A 22,780-nucleotide genomic window follows, 5' to 3' on the forward strand; every position below is an offset into this window, starting at 1 on the left:
CCTTAAGTCTACTTGAAAATCAAGTATACTTTAAATAAACACAATAGGCTGTTTTTTCTTCCAATAGGGATTAATTATATCTTAGTTTGGATCATATACAAGATATTGTTTTATTACAGAGAAAAAGGAAATCATTTTTTAAAATTTGGATTATTTGGATAAAATGGAGTCTATTGGAGACTAGGGATGTAGCGAACTGCCGATTTGGTGTTCGCGAACGCCGTTCGCGAACACTGGCAAAAAATGCGAACGTTCGCGAACAGTTCGCGAACTTCGAACACCCGCTAAAATCGTTCGATCGAACGATCGAAGGATTTTAATCGTTCGATCGAAGGATTTTCATTCGAATCGAACGATCGAAGCCATTCGATCGAATGCTTTTCATTGGATCGAATGCTTACAATCGTTCGAACGAATGGAAATCGTTCGATTTTTAGCGGTCGAAGGAATTCGAATGGTCGAATGGTCGAACGATCGAACGCGAACTCAAACTGCGAACGTTCCCAAACGTTCGCGAACATTCGGCGGACACGAACGGTCGAAGTTCGCGCGAACTAGTTCGCGGGCGAACAGTTCGCTACATCCCTATTGGAGACTGACTGTAATTTGGAACGAGTTTCCAGATAACGGATCCTATACATGTATAACTATAAATACTAAACAATGGAGACCAACTGAAAAGTTGTACTTGACGCCAACTAAGATATAATTAATTCCTATTAGAGGCAAAACAAGTCTGTTGAGTGTATTTAATGTTTACATGATTTTCTATTAGACTTGTGATATAAAGATCTGAATTATGGAAAGATCCCTTATCCAGAAAACCCAAGGTCCCAAGCATTCTGGATAACAGGTCCCATACCTGTAATTCATAAAGCTGAACGATCCCTTTAATGCTCTCTGACTGGCATTCAAGATTTTACAACTGAATCAGACCGATGGTCTCAGAAGACTAATAACTGACATCAGAAAATCCCATGGTTTATATGTATGGTCAGGACCCAAAATAGGTCACGGCTCTTTAAGTTGGGTTGTTGTTATAATAGAGTAAAGTAATTACAACGAATGTGTTGGTTGCCTGGCTTATTGTGCTATAAGGTGATGGGACAAATTCTTATTTGATGTAAGCTCACTCCAAGGATACTCGAGGAGTCAGGTACACTGGCCTGAACCTTCAGCTATAGTATTCCTGTGGATACAGACACCCCAGAGATGCATTGGGTTAATTAACTCCTGCTATTCTGAGAAGTGAAACAAACAAAAAGGTGCTACACTGCATCCTACGGGAGGTGTAAATGCCCATGGTTAAGAGCCCTTGGGTATCTGCCATCTTCTAGGCATTTGCTCTTGCCTTTAGGCTATTATCACTTTTACTATAAGGTTTAAATAATAGTAACCCTTTACATGCAAGTCCTATTGAAAATATTCTCAAACCTGAACAATGTTATTTACCCTTTATATGAAGACAGGAGGCTGCAGAGTAGGGATTACTAATGTCTCTTTACTTATAATATCTCATATAATCCACACACTTTTTATCGGTAACTCACATCCAGGTGGTAAAACCTATTTGCAGTTGAGCTGCACTCCCTGTGTGATTTGCTAAACAAAGTGGCTTTGTGTACGAGCGCAGGATACGTTCTGGCGACGCTCACAAGCAAGTGGCGAGTAGCGGAAAAAACAAAACTGAGAAACACAGAGCAAGTGATGTGAGTCAATGGCATCCCATTAGCAGAGCAGTAATGTGGGATGTAATTAGGGAGCTTAATCTGGCTGATTGTGTTAGAGCCTGGCACCTGCAGCTGTGGGTATCTGGCACAGCCTGTCGAGCGGTAGCACTTTGGGGTATAATTACTGAACATTATCTTTATTCAGAGTTGGATTGTCCTTGGTATAATATCAGCTTTCATTATCAGACAGGACTACTGTGCAGTTCAAGGGCTTACAGCAGCTGCACAGAGAAGGGAACAAGGATCCTGTCCTTTTTAATTTGGTTGGATTTGGGAAAATATGCCTGATAATTTACTGATAAATGCTTATATCTATGCAGATATTTATTTAAAACTTCTTATAATGCTGCTTACTTTGCAGAGCACAATGCACTGAGAATGCCTGCTCCTTAGAGCTTGCAATCTATATGTCAGCTCTAAAATAATTCAATCCTGTTTTCTCTGCACAATATCTAGGAGAGGAGAATAGACAGTTAGAGGTTTATTGATATTTGTGAAATAATTTAGCAAGTGCACATTTTTTAAATGTCACACAGAAATCTTACACAAGGTCAGAAAAGCAGCTTGTAAAAGAATGTGACAAAGCTGCTTGTTTACTATTCAAAGCAATTTGAATATGGAGTTGCCTAGTAAAGTACACTGAGAATATTATATTTTATTACATTGTATAATAATTCGGGAAGAGAGTGGAGTATCGGTGCATGCGCAGTTGGATCAATCTTCCGGTTTGCGACAACTGCGCATGACAGAATTAGCCGAAGCACCGAAAGAAGACCTCGAGGTTACAGAAGAGAAGAAGATGGCGCCCGTGAACTCTGCTGCACAGAATCTGCACCAAGGGGTAAGTAAAGAGGTAGGGGCATTTACTGGGGGTAACACATAGCCTGGGGGGAGCAGGGAGGGGCTCTATGTAGAGTAGGGGGTAGGGGTTTTTATAATTAAGGGTTTGGTTCTCCTTTAATTGCAACAGTTCATCCTTCACTTAAGGTATTTGTCACAGCAAACGGTGGGCCTTTGTCAGTCTGCCAGGAAAAATATTGTGCCTGTAAGAGAGGAATATCTTGGTGGGATGGTTTAACTCCTAGGGTGCGTGAACATTATTGTTGATGGATTTTAGGTAAAATACTTATTAAGTGATAGCAGGCTCCAGGTATGGTGAAGTCTCTATAATAATTGGTTGTGGTGGTGTATCCTCTGAGCCAGAATTATTTGCGGCTACTGACAGAGGCTCAGATGATCTTAATGTTACGAATGTTTCACAATGTTTTAATGGTGCTGTTATAAAATGCTATAATGAGAATTTGGATATGTTGTATATTAATATGCTATTATGTTCTGGACTGCATTGTTGTATTGAAAGTACAAGCATTTTATTAAATATTAACTGCAGCATTAATAAAGATTGGGGAAATCGAATCTGTAAGGTAAAACTCTCAGTACCCCTAACATCAACTTGCTAATCTCCTAGCAACAGGCGAGCGTTTGCATGAGTTGTACTTCGAGTTTGTCGAGTTTAAAATGAACCTGAAGTTATTAAAGACATTACTGGGTAAATTGCAAAGTAAATAACAAATTGCTATGGGTTACTGCACTGGAACAGTAATGAAAGTAAGGAAATGTAGATATATTATGAAAAGAAAGTTTGTGTGTATACATGCGTCAATGGATTGTTTTATATTTTGTCTGTGTTCATCTCTATTGGATCCAAGCTGATTATAAAGAGTATAAGCCTGCTATTTCTAAGGATGATTGCATGGTTGATTAAGTGAAACCTCTCTCCATCAAGTGTTCTTGACACAGAACCTAGAACGCTGTGGGTTTTACATGCATTTTAGAGTGATTCATAATGACCCTTAAATACAGTAAATCACTTTAATATGAAAGATCAAAACAGCAGTTAAAAGGCAATGCTGTGAATAACAAATTCCATACTCTTGGTTAAAAAAATACATCAGCTCTAAAGATTAAATATGGATCCCATACAAACGGGTTAAGAAATATTGCTGTACATTCAGCTTGTTAATTATATATGAGAATTAGCTGTGTTAGGCTAAATAAGGCATTTTGAATGCTAAGGGGCAGATTCACTAATTGGTGAAAAGTCGCCATCGACTGATTCGCATCCATCGCCACACTTTGCCAGGCAAAAATTCACTCAGACAAAGCAAATTCACTAAAAGTTTCATTGTGGGGGGTGAACGATGGTGACTTTTCGCTAGCGTTACTTCGGCAATGTGAGCAATTCAAAGCGAAGATGCACCTGAGTTCATTTCTGCCTAGCGCAAATTCGCAAGAGGTCTTGCGCTCAGGTTAATTTGCATACGGCGAGAAATCTAAAGTTGAATGGACGTCTTTATATTAAATGTTGCAGCAAATACATGACATTTCCACTGTTAATTACACATGTTCAGGGAACCTTAATAAAGAAATTAGAGTTGCCCTACACATGAGCCCACTGTATAATTCATGTTCCATATGTTAAAAACTGTATGGGGGAAACCGGTTACCCAAAAAAATTGGGACTGTCCAAAGAAAAAGGAAAAGACGCCTGGTCTGAGGTGGCGACGGCAAGTGTGGTGAAAGAGGTAACGTTCAGTAAAATCTGCATTTTAGTGAATTTGAAGAGTAAAGTCCATTCGCAAATAGTCGCCTGGCGATAGAGTGTGCATGAGCGCTAGCGCCTATCTCTTACGCTAGAGAATTGGCACCTGTAAATCCGCAATGTCCCTGCGGGCGATAACGCTGGTGAACTGTCGCCAGCGTTTGCCACTTTTGCCCTTTAGTAAAGCTGTCCCCAAGAGTTACCCATCAGTGAACTTAATTATGCCTTTTTCATCCCACTACAGACTCTACAGAATCTAAGATATAGAAGTTAACTCAGAAAGGTACACACAGTTTATTGCTTAAAAGGGCAATATAAACCCTTGCTTAACAGAAATTGAATAAACAAAACTTATGCAAAATATATTTTTGTCTATTGTTTTAATTAAGATATATCTATGGTCTGTGGGTTTGTTTGCAGAAAACAATGCAAACAACCACATTGAAATAGCATTACATTTCTAACTAAATGGTTCTTCTTTGGTAGGAATAAAATGAAATTCATCAATTTACCTTTCCTGGCTAATCTCCTGAGCAATGAACTCCCCCTTACCTGTAAATCTGAGACAAGGGGACATACAGAGCTCATTATTCTCTCCTGATTGCAATGAGAGTATGGGGGAGGCAGTAAGCTTTTTTTATACAGCACATATTTTCAGTACAGGCTCTGTTTTTGAGCTTATGTTAAATATTGGTTTGTACTGCAGCTTTAAACTTGGTGTCAGTGAGCACATAAGGGTTAATATTTATGTATTCTTGTTTTAATTAAGACACTATATGAGTACCATGCTTCCTGTACTAGTACTACCAAATCAGTAACCTGGTTTGGGAACTTGGCACTTTATATTACAGAGCTTCACATCGAATGCTTCCCAACAGTAAAAATTAAAGGGTTTTTATTTGTTATATACTTTATTTGTAAAATATTTGGGCAATCAAGTAGGGAGTTAAATGTTTCAGAAAATACTTTGCAGATCCCTTCATGGTAACAAAGTACATAACATATGAGGGGATGAAATTGAATTTGCATTTATGAAACTACATAGGTAATATAATATTACAGTCCATTAAACTGACAGGAGTGCAATGTGTTGCTTTGCTCACACTGAACATCCCCTGCCTCCTACTCACAAAGACAGAATAAATGCATGTATAAAATTAATATTTAGCCTGAAATCTGTAAAAATAAAATGATTTTACGGTACTGCACAAATAAATGGTTTAAAAATAACTATTTAAATTGTAGTTATGGGATATATCATAACATCCATATGTGAATAATCTAGTTTTAATGAGCCTCGTTGCATTATCGCTAATTTCAATTTCATTTATTTAAGCCCCTTGGTGGATTCATTAATGACTTTTTTGCACCCCGTATCCGGCATAATATGTGATCCCTTGCAATGCACATCACAGTCATGAATGTTTGCATTGATTATTTTATTTTTAGTTTTTAGAATGCATTCAATAAACAGTGCTGGTTATTCTGGATGTATTTGAATTACAATGAATTAACATCACACTGCTACACATTTCTGTTCTTTTTATATCCAGCTTGAAAAAAGTGGGTTCGGGCAGCTGGACCTCAGAACAGTGGGTAAATAACAAGACAGTTGAATTCTTCTGTAGAATCTCCAGACTAAAGTAAACAGTGGACAGTCAGAGGATGCCTGGGCTATTTGTCTCTGCTATTTGGAATTTATTTTAGTAGTCTATGTGGATTTTGTATCTCCAAACTGTCTAAAATGGAAGAGGCTCTTGGTATCCAGGTCCCCTGCGTATTTCATCGATTCAGCAAAGAGTTTAACCACCTATAAAACATGAATATTCAATCATTGTTGTGGCAGGAGTACAAGGCAGTGCATGCTTTGAGCGAATATGGAAATAACGCTATGAGCAACATAAGTCTGATTTCAGTAAGTCATGGTGGAGTACTTTTTATTGAATAAATGTTCTCTTACTAGTGATTGACAATTCTAAGCTAATGCTTTCTTTTCAAAGCTGCCTCTTTGGGATAAGAATGATTTTCTATTTTCAAAAGAATGCGATAACAGGAAAATTATAGTTAAAACGCTCCTTCATGAAAAACAAATTAATGTATGGTTTTCCATGAATAAATATGTTGTTTTGTAAGGATTAAAAGTTTGTCCTACTGACATATTGTACTCTATTCTGTATTCTGTATTTTGACACCTGGGTCCCACCAACACAGCTCTCTCTCTCTTATTCACCCTATCGCTCTCTCTCTCTCTAGCCTTTGTGGCTCTCTTACCTGAAAGTTGGTGAGAAGTGCGATACCGCAATCCGCTGCAGTCCTCCGTATCAGAAAATTATCTTGCACATACTTGGTGTTGTTGTTTGGGAGGTTAATCACCATGTCAATGTTGCCTTCCTTGATCAACCTGTGAGAGTGACAGCAGCATCAATGCATCATTGAATGAGCTTTTCAGCATTAGGATCTGGAAATGAGAACTGCATATCCCAGAGGTGACCTTGTTCTCATGATAATTTTATTGGTTTAACAAATTTATATGCCAATTATTCTTTCTCTAAGGCACATTCTTAGAGCTGTATTTACCAATCTTACCAACAGACACAAGAAACCTTTTGCTTCTACTAGAACGGTTTTTAGTTAAAGAGTATAAATATATAGTATTCAGGCACTGATTTTCTAACAATGGAGATAAATATTACTGGTGATGCTGCTTATTGCAACATGCAATTTGAACAGTCACCTAACAATTAGAAAACAAAAGTATCTGACTGGTTGCTATGGGCAGCGTGACTATTAGTAAACAGTCCCTCATTTTTAAAAAATATTTGCTTGTATCATTACGAAGTGCTGCTATTCAAAGCTCTCTTGTCTACCTGTTCCTCTATGTGTGATTGGCCAGAAGTTACAGTAGTAGAATGCCATTACATCCAGGGAGCTTCTCTTGCACTTCACCACAGAGCACTAACATAATAACCTCTATATTTAATAAATTGCACAAAGTTTGCCCAGATGCCTTAACCTATAGCAACCAATAAGATTAATTATTTTGCTAATAAAGACTACCTGCTGTTTAGTTGGTATAGGCGACTAGACATTTAGCAAACTTTGCACATTTTATTAAATAAATCCATAATTAGAAGCAGTGGAGAGAAAGTAATGGTATTGTTGAGAGCTAAATCTATGATAAGGATGGAAGAGAACAAGGTCAGAAACAATGCACAGTTGCTTTTTTGATAAGATGATAAAACGTACTTGTAGATTGAAGGAGAGCTGCTACTCTTCCCTTCTTGGGTTGGCCAAGCAACATGTGTGGCTGGTACATCATTGGCGTTGAGCCAGTCTGCAGTGGCTTCTGTAGCATACAACTGTATGGGAGAAATGAAAACAAAATCCACTTTGGTAGGGTTTACTATAATAGTGGCAACACATCCTATAATCAGTATATGCAAAATAATTTTCAATCTAGATTACAACCCTCTAGGTTAGTGGTTAGTAGAGGAATGAGTAGATCAAACAGGTTCTTCACTACAAGAAAACCAGTCAGAGTCATTGTTCCTACTTTTAGATTCCACACTTTCTACCACAAAGCAAGAATAATCTTATTACAGGAATGGGACCTGTTATCCAGAATGCTCTAGAGCTGGGGATTTCCGGATAACTCATCTTTCCATAATTTGGATGTTCATACATTAAGGGGCACATTTACTTAGCTTGAGTGAATGAATAGAAGAAAAAATATTTTGAATTTCAAAGTTTTTTTGGCTACTTCGATCATCGAATTGGCTACTTCGACCTTCGACTACGACTTCAACTTCGAATCGAACGATTCGAACTAAAAATCGTTTGACTATTCGACCATTTGATAGTCGAAGTACTGTCTCCTTAAAAAAAACTTCAACCCCCTACTTCGCCAACAAAAACCTACCGAACATCAATGTTAGCCTATGGGGAAGGTCCCCATAGGCTTTCTAACAAATTTCTGATCAAAGGAAAATCGTTCGATCGATGGATTAAAATCATTTGAATCGTTCGATTCGAAGGATTTAAACGTTCGATCGAACGATTATTCCTTTGATCATTCGATCGAACGAATTGCGCTAAATCCTTGACTTTGATATTCGAAGTCGAAGGATTTAACTTCGCCAGTCGAATATCGAGGGTTAATTAACCCTCGATATTCGACCCTAAGTAAATGTGCCCCTAAATCTACTAGAAAATCATTTAAACATGAAATAAACCCAATAGGCTGGTTTTGCCTCCAATAAGGATACATTTTATCTTAGTTTGGATCTAGTACAAGCTACTGTTTTATCATTACAGATTTGGATAAAATAGAGTCTATGGGAGGCAGCTTTTCTGTACTTCAGAGCTTTTTGGATAACAGGTTTACGGATAATGGATCCCATCCCATAGTACTGTATATGACTACAATGAGGAGCAAAAAGAAGAAGTTTACAAAAAGATTTTATTTTTAAAAGAAATTCAGCTCCACAACAAAGCCTAAGCAAGTGGGTCATGAAGCTACAATAAAAAAATACTTAATTAATTATTTTTCTACCTTAAATCCCTCTTCTTTGAGTTGCTGGGCGGTGCCAAGAAAGTGGGGACGGAATGAGTGCTAGGAGACAAAACAAAATCATAATAACCATCATGGATACAGTACGTTAGTTAAACAAAATTTCTATAATGCATTTAACTTTCCAGTAAACTGCAGAAGTACTTTTTTGTCCTATTCCATCTTTATCTTCTCATGGTTTATTTAAGTCTGTAGTCAAAACTAGGAATTCAAAAGCATAATGACTTTAATTTGCCTGCTGAGACATATTTCACAGTTTTGTTTTGATGTGAAACTCATCACACCCATCTTGACTAGGGATGTAGCGAACGGATGAAAAAATGTTCGCGAACTTGCGTCAAAAATGCGAACGGTTCGCGAACGTTTTGAACCCCATAGACTTCAATGGGAAGGCAAATTTTAAAAGCTAGAAAAGACATTTCTGGCCAGAAAAATTATTTTAAAGTTGTTTAAAGGGTGCAACGACCTGGACAGTGGCATGCCAGAGGGGGATCAAGGGCAAAAATGTATCTGAAAAATACATTGTTGACACAGCGCTGCGTTTTGTGCTGTAAAGGGCAGAAATCACACTACGTCACTCAGGTGATGTTTCTGGACACGGAATGTGAAAAAGCTCACACAGCTAGGTGGCACTTGGTTAAAGACTGGGCAAACAATGCCTGCAAGGGCAACGTATACAGTAGTGGGTACGGAATATATTATTGCTGCTGTAAAAACATCACTCAGGTGATGTTTACGGACACGGAATTATTATTGTTATTTAGACAGAATGTGAAAAAGCTCACACAGCTAGGTGGCACTTGCATACCTCCCAACTGTCCCTCTTTTGACCACTCAACCCCCTGTCCCTCTTTTGTACTGGAAAGTCCCTCTTTTCTCTGAACTGAACAGCCAGAAAAAAAACAGTTTCTAACTTAATTAGCTTTTGGCAGAGAGCTCAGAACAGCTAACAGGTGCAAATAAGATACTTTGTAACAATTTTGACTCTGGTTGGTGCTGGTAGTGGTGAACTACTAGGAGGAGCAGCACACCAGTCCCACTCCCCAACACAGCTAGACTAATAGCACTGGGCTCTTACAGTAGCAAAGTAAAAAAAAACAAAAAAGAAAATAAAAGCAGTCCTTACAAGGACTATTGGGTTACAGGCAGCAGTCAGCAGATGAGAGATCAGCAGCAGGACAGCTGCCCACAGCAGCTACATACAGAGCACTGCAGTAGAAGGTAGATTACTAGCCAGCAAAGCTACCTAACCTAAAATGTCCCTCAAATCCCTGCAGAGTTCTGTCCCTACAATACAGAGCAGTATCAAGTAGATTACTAGCCAGCAAAGTTACTATCAACTGTCCCTCAAATCACTAAACAGCTCTCTCCCTACACTAGCTCTTCCAAGCACACACAGGCAGAATGAAAAAATGCTGCAGGGCTTCAGTTTATATATGGAAGGGGAGTGGTCCAGGGGGTGTGGGGGTGGTCCAGGAGGGAGAGCTTCCTGATTGGCTGCCATGTATCTGCTGCTCTGGGGTGAGAGGGCAAAAATAAGCGCCAGCTAAGGCGAACCCAAATTGGCGAACGTCGCGGGCGAACAGTCCGCGACATCCCTAATCTTGACAGATACATCAGATAATTCGGTCTCTAACCTGGATTCCAATAAGTATTCCCTTCTGAGGCAACTTGAAACCAGTTGAGATCATGGCCTTCAGGAATGCAGAGTAAATATTCTCACCAAAGCAGGCCACCTTAAAGAGATAGAACAAACCAGCGTTAAGACATTTCCACCTACATGCATTTAAGAATCCATTTCTTAATACTTGGAGCCGTAAGTTACAAAACATTTTAGTATTTTCAGATTTGGTTTCTGTTTGTTATTGAAAAATAACTTGAACTTTGGGTTACAATAAAGCTTGCAGTGCCTATAATTTGAGTCATTTTTAACATTGGGGTTTTAATAAGCATGTGCCCAATGCAGAATAATGGCAGGACTCGTTGTTTGGGTAAAATGACCTCTGTAGCTGTGCCTATAACTAATTTGTTGCTAAAATGTGAAAGTACACTGTGTAACTGTCTCCCAGGGTTGCAAAACCAATAAAAATGGATGTTTTTCCGAATAAAGCCAATGTCCCAAGGTCAGTAAATTTACAGATTTAGAGCAGGCATATTTTTATAAATGTCCTCAGCTTCCTGAAGTGCAGCATTTTCCCTTTATATACAATGTTGGTGGAAATGTGTTTAATAACAGGAACATATTTTTAGGAAAAGGATAGCTGTAGCACTTCCAGGAATAAATCCTCTTAGTAAGATAGTGATGCATGGCAGTAACTGTATTTTAGAAAAGGCATTGATGAGGTTTAGCTTTGGTAGAAACATGGACTAGAAAACAAACTATCAATCTGTGGATCTCCAGCTGTTGTTTGCAGTAAAAGATGACTACAGTGGCATCTCCTCTTCTGTCAAAGATGAAACTCAAAATAATAAACTCAGGGTGGTATTTCTTTGTAAAGAGCAAATTTCCTCTATGAAGTTTGAGGAATGCAAAAAAAAATAATTGGATTGATATATATGCAATGTGCCTCATATAACAGCGCAACAGCAACTGGCATCAACTGTGTGTTTACCAACCAATAAATTATTAAGCATTAAGTCAAGTGTAATTATTTATTACCTAGTGTTTACCCAGTAAATAAAGAGGAGGTTTATTAATTCTGAGTCTGAATTTACAGCATCATACCTACACAAACAAAAACATTTCTGTGTACCGTTGATACATTATTATTTTAACAAATTAATTAAGTTTTGATTATACTATGCTGAGCAAAGAGATCCTTGGTTTTTTAAAACATGAACTACCTCGCCAGTAGATGCCATTTCACATCGCAATACTGGATCAGCTCCTCGGAGGCGGGGCCAGGAGAACATAGGTGCCTATTAAACAAATAGTAATATGTTATTATTATAATAAAAAATAATTTAGTTATATTGTGCGCATTTTTTTTTCTCCATTACATTATAGTTCAAAATTACCTTAATCCCAACATAATCTGAAGGGATGATAGGTCTTTCCAGTGTTGGAAGAGCAGTTTCATCTATTTTTTCTCCTGTCATAACTTTTGTAGCCACATCTATGAAGTCGACTCCAAGAGTCTTGGACACAAAAGGAAAGGATCGGGAGGCTCTCAGATTGCATTCAATCACCTAAATGAGCAAAAAAGAAATGTCTATGCAACTGGAGTTTTTTTGTTTGAAGGTTTATTTCTCCAAAAACAAATGACACTATGCATGCACAAATACCAATATCAAACTAAAATAACCTCTTACGTTTTGAGCATAAATCTTTAAGGTCCGCTAAACTTAAGAATTCAGAATAATTTATAGTAAGCTACGTGATGAATGAAGAAGTTTCTGAATGGAGTTTCCTTTTGGCAGTATATTGTCTTCCCCATCTCCATGTGTGGTTTCAAAACAGTGTAACTAGAAATTATCAGACCCCTCAGCAAAATCTTTTTGGGCCTAAACTTTGAAATTTGTATTATAAATATCAGTACTCAACTGGGCCACCCAAGAGTTGTGGTATTTTGTAGGCATTACTGTTAATGCCAACATGTCTTGGTTAAATATACAGTCTTCAATTTCAGTCTACCTTATCACCTTTCTCAACCCTTAGGTATGTCTTTGGGTATACTGAAAGTGTGGGGTTATTTACTAAAACTCAATTTAATCTCTCTTTTTTTTTTTTATTAAGTCAAAGTCGACCAAACTCCCTTCCACAAATTACACTCTTTTATCAGTTATTGTTAGTCTGACATATTGGCACAGTTGGTATGATTCATTACTATATAAATCATGTTTGCACCCCATCTGGATATGAATTTGCAGCGGTAAAGGCTACATACGTGCAGGCTAGATATCAATAAGAAACACAACTAATAAATGGCACAAAGTTTGCCCAGGTGCAGTAACCCATAACAACTAATTAGGGGGGTAATCATTTTCTGATTTCTTTCTTTCTTTTTTTCTATTTATTTAAAAAAAACGTTCAACCAAACTATAATCCACAATTTGACCTTATTTATTATTAAAAAAGCTTGATTTAATCGGATCGGGAAAAAACTTGATAAAATTGAGCGAAAAACCAAATCGTATGATTTTTCAGATTTTTTTCCCAAATCACTAGATTTTTTGTATTTTTGCCTGAAAAGACCAAAATAGTTGGATTTTCAGGCTAATGCCAGCACAGACCAAAGAAACTTCCAAATAGGATAGGGACCTCTCCCATTGACTTATATAAAACCTCGGCAGGTCTGAGATGGCGGAATTTCAGATTCAGACTTTTTGCAGCCTTGGAGTACATAATAAATTTGGAAAAAAATTCCACTAAAAATTTAGATTTTATAGTAAAAAAAACCTTGAATTTTTCAAGTTTTTAGCATTCTGACTTTAATAAATAATCCCTTAGATGTTTGATTTAAAGAATAAGCAGTAATGGCTACCTGCTGATTGGTTCTATAGGTGATGATTAGACCTGTAGCAAATGTTGCACCTTTTTAGAAATGGGTGAAAACTTTTCATGGACATTTATAGATGCAAAGTATAAGAGAAATGTATTTCAAAGGTAAGTGCACCTACATAACTATAAGAGGAAAAAGTGGGGGTAAACGGTGCTAAAAAGAAGTCGTCTAAGGTTTATGTATAGGCAGCATATTCCCAGATAATTAAAGGGTCTTAAAATTGGTGTAAGAACACTTTTATATATATATATATATATATATATATATATATATATATATATATATATATATATATATATATATATATATATATATATATATACACAAAAATCGTAGGATGCCTCCTGCACTCACTTATCTGGGTTATTGCCCTGGTGCTAACAGAGTATATGTATAAAAGTAGAATAAAGGCTGTTGCACAACAGGGTCTTGCAAAAAAAATGATTATTTATTTATTTCACAAATCGACCCTCACTGGGGCCCCAGTGAGGGTCGATTTGTGAAATAAATAAATAATCATTTTTTTGCAAGACCCTGTTGTGCAACAGCCTTTATTCTACTTTTATTTATATATATATATATATATATATATATATATATATATATATATATATATATATATATATATATATATATATATATATATATATATATATTGTATTTTTTAAACAATCAAAATGAACTCCAAGTGAATACTCCGTCTTGCAAGGACATCTGGGTAGACGAACTGTATGAAAAGGCAATACTGCATAAAAATGCCTAATGCAAATGTTTGAGTTATTAAATCTGGTAAAGCAGCCTTTTTTGCTATGTGATATTTTTTTTAGCATTCCTATGCACACTTAATAAAACTGAGCCTTTGAATAAATAAATGTATGGTAAAACAACAACCTTTAGCTTTCTGATCTATGTCTAACACCAACACGGATCCTGACAGGTGAGATGTTCTCTTTGTGACAGCAGCCTGGTATTACTGTATTATACAGGCTGATAGTGGCTCTTTTCTTATCAATGCCTTGTCAAGCAGCTTACAGAAAATGATTGACATATCAATAGTGCAGTGATGGAGCGCAGAGAGCTTCTATTATTCAGGCGGCCCACATATAGCTGTCTGTGTTTCAGAAGTAGGAAGCAACATGGAAAAACTACAAGACATTAAATTGCTTTGTAAATTGAGATGATTCCATAAAGCTTCTGTGTATAAACTGAAAGTGTTTTACCCACCTGATTCAAGCAGCATCCATTGGTTTACTTAATAAGAAATTGTGAGCAGAAAGTGCACTATTTTGATTACAGGATATTTTAAAAGGGTTTCATTACCTTATATTTTTATATTTTTTTGCTGGATATCGCTTTTTATGCTACATTTAGAGCAGTGTTGCTAGTGTTTCTACTAATGTTGTATTATTGGGTTTGCAGAATGTGTTAGAAAAGCCTATGGCAGGCGGGTGAGAACATTGCTGCAGAATGACCTGCATTGTTTTCCCAGCAGTGCAAGAGAACAATCTCCTTATAAAGATATTGGAGTTCCACAACAAAAAGAACAAGTCTACTAACCTGACTCCAAAGGCTTCAAAATTTCCTCTTCAGATTTGCAATGAGGATCAAAAGCATTAATATTAAGAGTCCTTGAATAATAATGACTAGAGCTACATTTCAGCTGTAAATGTCTAAATTCTATATTAAACTCATATTTAAAGTGGACCTGTCACCTACGCATAAAAAGCTGTAGAACAAAAGTCATTTACAAATTAAACATGGAACCCAAATAGTTTTTTTCATTAAAGCATCCACACTGTTATAAAGGCATATTAATATCTGAGCTGTCAATCAAATATTAGCTGCCCCGCCTCTATGCCTGAGGCATATAGGTGGTGCAGTAAATTACTTTTACTTTCCATTCAGCACTTCCTAGATGTCACTGCTCTCCCCACATCCCCCCTTCCCTCCTCACACTCTATAATTGTGTAGGTCAATGTGTATGTGTAATTCCAAGACTGAAGGAAACAAAATTTAAATAATAAATGAAGTGTAAGTAAGTTTTATTTTTTTGAATTATAATTTCGAATTATTTCTTAGGGTGACAGGTCCCCTTTAAGTTGATTTTAACATGTTATAGAACAGGTATCCCAACCTTTTTTAACCGTGAGCCACATTCAAATTTAAAAAGAGTTGAGGAGCAACATAGGCATGAAAAACTCCATGGGGATTGCAAAATAAGGGCTGTGATTGGCTATTTGGTAGCTCCTATGTGGACTGGCAGTCTGCAGGATGCTTTCTTTGTTTGACAGTACACCTATTTTGATGCAACTAGGAATTGAAAAATAAACACCTGCTTTGAGACCACTGAGAGCAACATAACATCTAAGGGATTGGTGAGCAGCATGTTTTTCACAAGCCACTCATTGGGGATCACTGCCATAGAATTTCCAATTATGAGTAAGGAAATAAGGGTATAAGGAATGAAATATCGAGAGCATTCTAGTCCACCTCTACGATTTCTTGTTTCTAATTGATCCAAAAATGTTCTTGGCTAATTTATCTCCTTTTTGCTGAGGGTGTCACACCTGTGTGTGATCTTCTAGGGGAACGTGTTTGGCATGCTCAGTTAGATCTTGGTATGGTAAAGAATAGACACAGTAGGGCTAGGTCTGAAGCATGGAGTGGCTGGTATAGTAAGTGAATTCTTGGTTGATTAGATACCTTATCCCAACACTAGAAGTTTTAGCACACAAGAAATGAAAAGAACATATGAAAAGAAGTGCACATTTCATGGTATCTTCTAAAATTGAAAGGCATGCCAATTGCCAAGCGCTTACCAGTACATCATTTCCTCTGACAAGGAACTGCACATTGAATGGTCCAGATATAGCGAATGCATTTGCAATTTTCTTTGTAGCAATTTTCACCTGAAAATTTGAGAAAAGGACATTAAAGTTACAGTGCCCAATACTTTCTGAAGAAACTGGTTGTGATACTGTATCTTGTCTAGCTTTTTGCTATATATCTATGGCTTTAAAGGGGATCCAAAACCAAAAATTGTTGTTTTTCATAGAATAATTAAAGATAATCTAATCATTAACACATTTTCAATATTTGTTAAAAATATACAGTGTTTTTAATGTTGTTTATATATGTAATTGCTATTAAAAGTAATATCTATGTGGCTGATTTTAGTCTCTGCACTTCTTGTTTTGACTCCTGCAAAAATGTAGCAGAAGCCTGCTGATCAACTGATCTGGAGGAGAACTGAGTTTCAAGAATGAGTGCAGAGAACAAAAAGGGATAAATAATTACATTTACAAATAGTTTCAAACCTTTTGAAAATATTTAATAAACGTATATTGGAATGTTGCTTAGAATTACAGATTAGAATTAATTGAAATGAAGTCCTTTAATAGAGTTGTCCATTGAAAAGTAATTTTAAAACACTAGAATTAGTGAATATTTATAATAATGAATGTTTTTTCTCAGCCATCTCCTCTACTTTATAGATTATATAATGTAGCATTGCAGTAACTCAGATAATTATGTGATTATAACTGATTTTTAAACACTCTGGAGAAATGATTTCCTAGCTTTTCCTTATTTCCTATCTTATTTCCTGTTATTTCAACATACATCCATTCCCTAAAAATTCAAAGTATATAAAATGGAAGCATTGTCTTTGTTACACACCAGTTATGTGTGGCATTATCAGCTTTAATTTTGTTTAATTCCATCCCAGTTATGTGCAAAATATATTAATAGCAATTAATAGAAAATATCTATTCTTTTAGCACAAATTCATAAAACAACTGGCAGTCAGGAAAAAAGAGATAATAAAGTGCTATAAAAATAAATACAATAAAGAGTCACTTTAAACACTAAAACGCGTGCTTAAGTTTTACTCTTCGTTATCCATTATCTTGATTTTTATGGGACTGCATGAGCGATCTTTAACCTAATTGCCAAATGTATTTTTATGTATTTGTTTTATTATGTATTATATATATATATATATCTATATATATTATATATAGATATATATATATATATATATATATATATATATATATATATATATATATATATATATATATAACTATTTTATATTTGGTATATTATCGGGATGGATTTTTTTAAGGAGAAGTAAAGCTGAAAAAGTGCTTTAAAAAAATAAATAAAATTATTGGGAAAGGAAGTTCAGGGGATGTGTTACACACAAATTAAATGCACACTGGTGTCCTGCTGACCATACCAAGCACCCACCCACGTGCACACAGTTTAATAACTTGAAACCTTTGACTACTAGTTATGTGACCAGCAACTGTCAGCTGGTGTCTAAATAAAATAATACAAGGACACTATGAACCACTTGTTAAAAAACATGATATATATGTGCAAAATACCCCAAATAACTGCTTTGTCCAGAATGCTCAAAAAAAGGTTCAGATTCAAAAGGAGTGTCAGTCTGACAATTGTAATTAACACTGTTGGTTTTCTTCACCCCATTGCATATTGTGAGATTATCTGACAAGTGTCAAACAACAAAAAGTCATAGGTAAAGTACAGAACAGCCGCTTTTCTTCTTAATGAGCATTTAGCTGCTAATTTTTGCTACATATAATTAACTTATTATGGCTCCTGTTATTGTCCTGTTCAACAAGTACTGTACAAATTGGCTATTGCTGTCAGAACATAATTAGAAAATAGATCAATTTTTCGAGCTGTAATCCTAGTGACATAAGAAGTCCAATAGTGATTTAAAACAAGGCTGCATGAACTTTAAGAAGTTGTATGCAGACACTGTATTACTTTAATGGACCTAACAAATGGGCTTATGTTTGGTCTGTTCCATAGATATGGTCCGTTAGGTAAAGAACTTGCTGAGATAATCAGAATCCATGGTGCATAATCCATTCATTGACCTATCAAATGGGACAAGTAACATCTGGTTAAAGTGATACTTTTTAAAATATGAATGTACATTAAGGGGCCCATTTACTTAGCTCGAGTGAAGGAATAGAATAAAAAAAACTTTGAATTTCAAATGATTTTTTTGGCTACTTCGACCATCGAATTGGCTACTTCGACCTTCGACTACGACTCAAACTAATAATTGTTCGAATATTCGACCAGTCAATAATCAAAGTACTGTCTCTTTAAAAAAAAACTTCGACCCCCTACTTCGCCACCTAAAACCTACCGAGGTGCAATGTTAGCCTATGGGGAAGGTCCTCATAGGCTTTCTAATGTTTTTTTGATCGATGGATTAAAATCCTTCGAATTTTCGTTCGATCGTACTATTTGCGGTAAATCCTTCGACTTCGATATTCGAAGTCGAAGGATTTACATTCGGCAGTCAAATATCGAGGGTTAATTAACCCTCGATATTCGATCCTATGTAAATCTGCCCCTCAAAGTTACCTATAGGTCATGTTGATCGTTTTGTGCTGAGAGGTCTGTTTCTGTAAATAATTTTTACTTGATGTTCCTAAACCTGACTGTTTTGCCAACCTGACTGTCCCATCTCAGCCTCGCTCGTTTTCTCGTCCCTGTCTTCTATAGGAGATAGCCAGGGAGGAGAAATCGAGCGCCTCACGAAGGATCATCGCCGTGTTGCCTTTTCTGAAGAGGAGCACAAGCGGAGTATCGGTAAGTTATTTCTTAATAAAGACTTCGCGAATTTAAAGTTAAATGTGCTTGGTGTTTTTTGTTCGTTATGTAGAAAGAAATTTTTAGAAAATTTGCTGCACAAATATGGCAGACCCCTCTTAGACGAGCACGGGGAGTCAGGTAATGTAAAAGCTTAGGGCAAATACTTTATGGTAAGATTATAATCAGCAAACAAAGCCAATACTTTGATAGATGTAAAAATGTTTGGTGTCATTGTCTCTTTAAGGACAGAATTGTGCGGAAGAGGAGCACTACCTCCATTTGTCAAGGCTGGCCCTGCAATACACAGATACACATTTCCACACTTTGTGACGAAATAAATTAGTTTCCTTAATTAGTTGTGTGAATGTGGTTCATTGCCTTCTCCTGAACTAAATCATACCTTTTCTAGAGCCCCTTGACTAATGGTCTGTGTGGGAATCATGAGAGTGGCATCTCCAGAGTGAACACCAGCATCTTCCACATGTTCTGATACAGCATGACATATGACCTAAAGAGACACAATAAAAATATACATTAGCAAAAAATAAAAAAAATATATAGGAATAACCCCCTCTAACAGATACTATTTAAAAGTCAAACGATTGCTTAAATACTGGCAAGACTTGCATGTACAAGATGTGTCTGTATATTGTATGATAAGGTGTCAGAATAAGGACTTTCTTACTGGGTCTGCAGTATGTATTTATTATTTTTCACTGACAACATGGGTTTGGTCGTTTCAAATATGTATTCCAGAAGAAGCATTGTTGGTGGTGGGGAATAGGGCAGGGATGATGTGCATGTTGAGAGGTAGTTTAATATTACCCTTTGACATGCATGCTCCAAATTGCTTTTCTTTCTCAATAGTATACTTTCCTTTCAATTTGTAATAATGCAACGGTCCCGTAGACCAGCTTAAAGAGGCCAGATACTTGTACTGCATGATTATACAAAAGATGATATAGTGTACTGTGACTATACACAGAGGTCTGTATAGATTAGATGAAACTGCGCTCAGCCAATTCCAATCAGTAAATGAGTGCTTCTATCCTCTAGAAGTAGATGTACCGACCATCTGTTATATCTGTAATAAATTGTAGAAGAGGAGAGCACTACAGACGCAGATTAACTGCTAGTGGCTGATGTTTATTTTAAAGCTGCTGTACACGACATGTTTCGGGCTAACAATTGCCCTTTCTCAAGGGCCACTTGAGGGCACTTTAGAAAGGGCAATTGTTAGCCCGAAACATGTCGTGTACAGCAGCTTTAAAATAAACATCAGCCACTAGCAGTTAATCTGCGTCTGTAGTGCTCTCCTCTTCTACAATTTATTACAGATATACACAGAGGTCACCTGATTACTAAAATATTCAGCAAAACATGTAGCAAGTGAATTGACAAATTTTGTGCGCTTAATCACAGAGGATTTATGTCACACAGGGCAAATGCCCTGAAAATAACCACAACTGCATGCCTTTCACTTGAATAGAAGCAGTACTCATGAGAGCATTTTTTGACTAAAAACTATAGTACAGTAACAGTGGTGTTACATATTTCTGATTTCAAGTGAAAGGTTTTGCAGCAGTGGGGGTTTCAGACACTTCTTCACTGTGTATTATTTTTAGATGTCCTTGGTATCGTCAGTGGTCACAGGATAGACTAACTCTTATTAAAAGGGTCATATATTAAGGAGATTTATGTAATTTTTCGGGAATTTATTAAACCCAGAGGATGGAAAAGTCAGAATCTGAAAATCTGGCATCTCAGACCTTTCAAGGTTGCATAAAAGTCAATTGGAGAAGTCCCAATGCTTTTTTGATCTGCGCTGGGTTTCGTGCAACACCCCCAAAGTTTTCAGGTGAAAATTCCAAAAAATCATGAAAATCAGATTTTTTTTCTGCAAAGCAAATTTTTAGGAAAATGTAATAATAAATAAGCATAAAAAACCCGAGCAGATTTGATCGGAGTTTGTAACAGAAAATATTGAGATAAATTTGGACAATTCAGAAAATTTTGAATTTTTAGAGGAAAAAAAACTCTTTAGAACTTTATTTTGTTCCAAAGCTGCTAAAAATTCAAATATAAAAATATTCCAGCTAAAACCTGTCAATATCATGTTGACGTCAATGGCAGATGGTCCCTTCAACAATTGGAACAGTTTTTTACCTTCAGGATTCTCAACAGTTTCGGGTTATTCGCAACCTGATAAATTCGGGTTGTATCAGTGATAATTCGATAAAGTCAAGTTTTCTGAGAGTCAATTAAAAAAAGTTCCAACTTTTTCGTGAAGAATTATTGGTAATTTAAGCGGATTTGGATTTGGGAGTCTGGTCATTTTTTTTATTAGAGTGAGAAAAAGTGGAGTTTTAGAAAATACCCCCCTAAACGTGATGGACTGGCAAACTTTACAGCACCTATTTCTCTATGAATACAGTACTTTAATAAGCATGTAACTTACATGTCCCTCCTTAGCAACTGCATCCATCTCTACTTCACGTGCTCCTTGTATGAATTTGGTGATCACAACAGGATGTTCCTGCCCAAAGAAATGTTATTAAAACACTCTTCTATTAATAAATCAAAACAGTTTGTGAACTACAAGAAGAAAAGGCTTATATGTAAATTACTGAGACTTTAAAAGGACAAAGATGATTGCATTTATGGGACAAGGACCTACAACAAGTTAGAAAATAAAAGCATAATCTGGCTATTTTATAATTGTGAGTTCCTGTGTAAAACAAATTCAAACCCCCAAAAAAGGAAAAAGAAACCCGACTATAAAGAATCTCAGAATTTCATAACTTTCAAATTAGATTTTCAATGAGGAGTATTCTAGGATATGGTTGGGCTTTAGAAATAAAATAGCTACATTCCGTTGGAGACAGGTGTTTCAATACTGGCTCCTCTCAATAGTGATCTGTCATATTCCTGCAATCAGTAACACAACCATTTCCTTCTACAGACATTCTGGACTGTAAATATTCATCTTTCCTCTTCAGACCATTAAAAGGCAGCCAAGGCTTTTCATTCACTAGGAATCAATACCCCTCTAGATGTACTCTAAACAGAGTTTTTAAAATCTTGCAAATGCCAATACAAGGAGATAATGTGAAAACAGCTAATGCAAACAGAGAGCATGTCCCAGTACAAACGCAAACACTAATACTAAATGCTACTGCATGGGAAATGAACCTAAAATGTATTAGTGCATTCTCTGAATCCTTGTTTCTCAGTGCTAGTATCCATAATAATTAAGAAAGAACACCATGAAAAGATGCCCGCCACTGGATCCCTTTTGTATCTTATTGGACACTTACAAAATCTGTTAGAGATTAATGCCCAGGGCTTTATAATTATTGGGACATAGTCACTTTCAGGCTACTCTTTGTGGGAAATTCACTAACGGGCGAAAAATTTGCCAGCGACGACTTGGCCGACTTCATCACACTTCACCAGGCGCAACTTCGCACAGACAACGCTAATTCACTAAGTTGCAAAGTTTCGGCGCTGGCACCAAACGCTTGCGAAGTTGCGCTAGAGTTACTACGGCAGGCATAGCGAAGTTGAATATGTTGCAGCAAATACCTTACACTACACAAGCCCAGGGAACCTTAATAAAAGAAAATAGAGTTGTTATATTGCCCTACACATGTGCCCACAGTATAGTTTTTCAGCCTGTCACCCTGTAAAAAGGAAAAGACACCAGCTCTTTCAACTTTTTTTGTACCAAGTCCTA

General features: G+C 36.5%; 1 protein-coding gene across 1 annotated transcript in view; it reads right to left on the bottom strand.

Moving 5' to 3' along the window:
* Positions 1-5,786: 5,786 nt before the first annotated feature.
* The window catches only part of cps1.L (carbamoyl-phosphate synthase 1 L homeolog), a 57,558-nt gene continuing 40,564 nt past the window's right edge, over positions 5,787-22,780 (bottom strand). Inside the window, 10 exon segments of the mRNA NM_001095640.1 lie at positions 5,787-6,142; positions 6,604-6,733; positions 7,579-7,691; positions 8,885-8,944; positions 10,540-10,638; positions 11,747-11,821; positions 11,921-12,091; positions 16,224-16,313; positions 19,445-19,552; positions 21,503-21,580. Of these exon segments, the coding sequence (NP_001089109.1) occupies positions 6,044-6,142; positions 6,604-6,733; positions 7,579-7,691; positions 8,885-8,944; positions 10,540-10,638; positions 11,747-11,821; positions 11,921-12,091; positions 16,224-16,313; positions 19,445-19,552; positions 21,503-21,580 (1,023 nt within the window). The 3' untranslated portion in view covers positions 5,787-6,043.

This window comes from Xenopus laevis, chromosome 9_10L, assembly GCF_017654675.1.
Source record: "Xenopus laevis strain J_2021 chromosome 9_10L, Xenopus_laevis_v10.1, whole genome shotgun sequence".
NCBI classification, from domain to species: Eukaryota; Metazoa; Chordata; class Amphibia; order Anura; family Pipidae; genus Xenopus; species Xenopus laevis.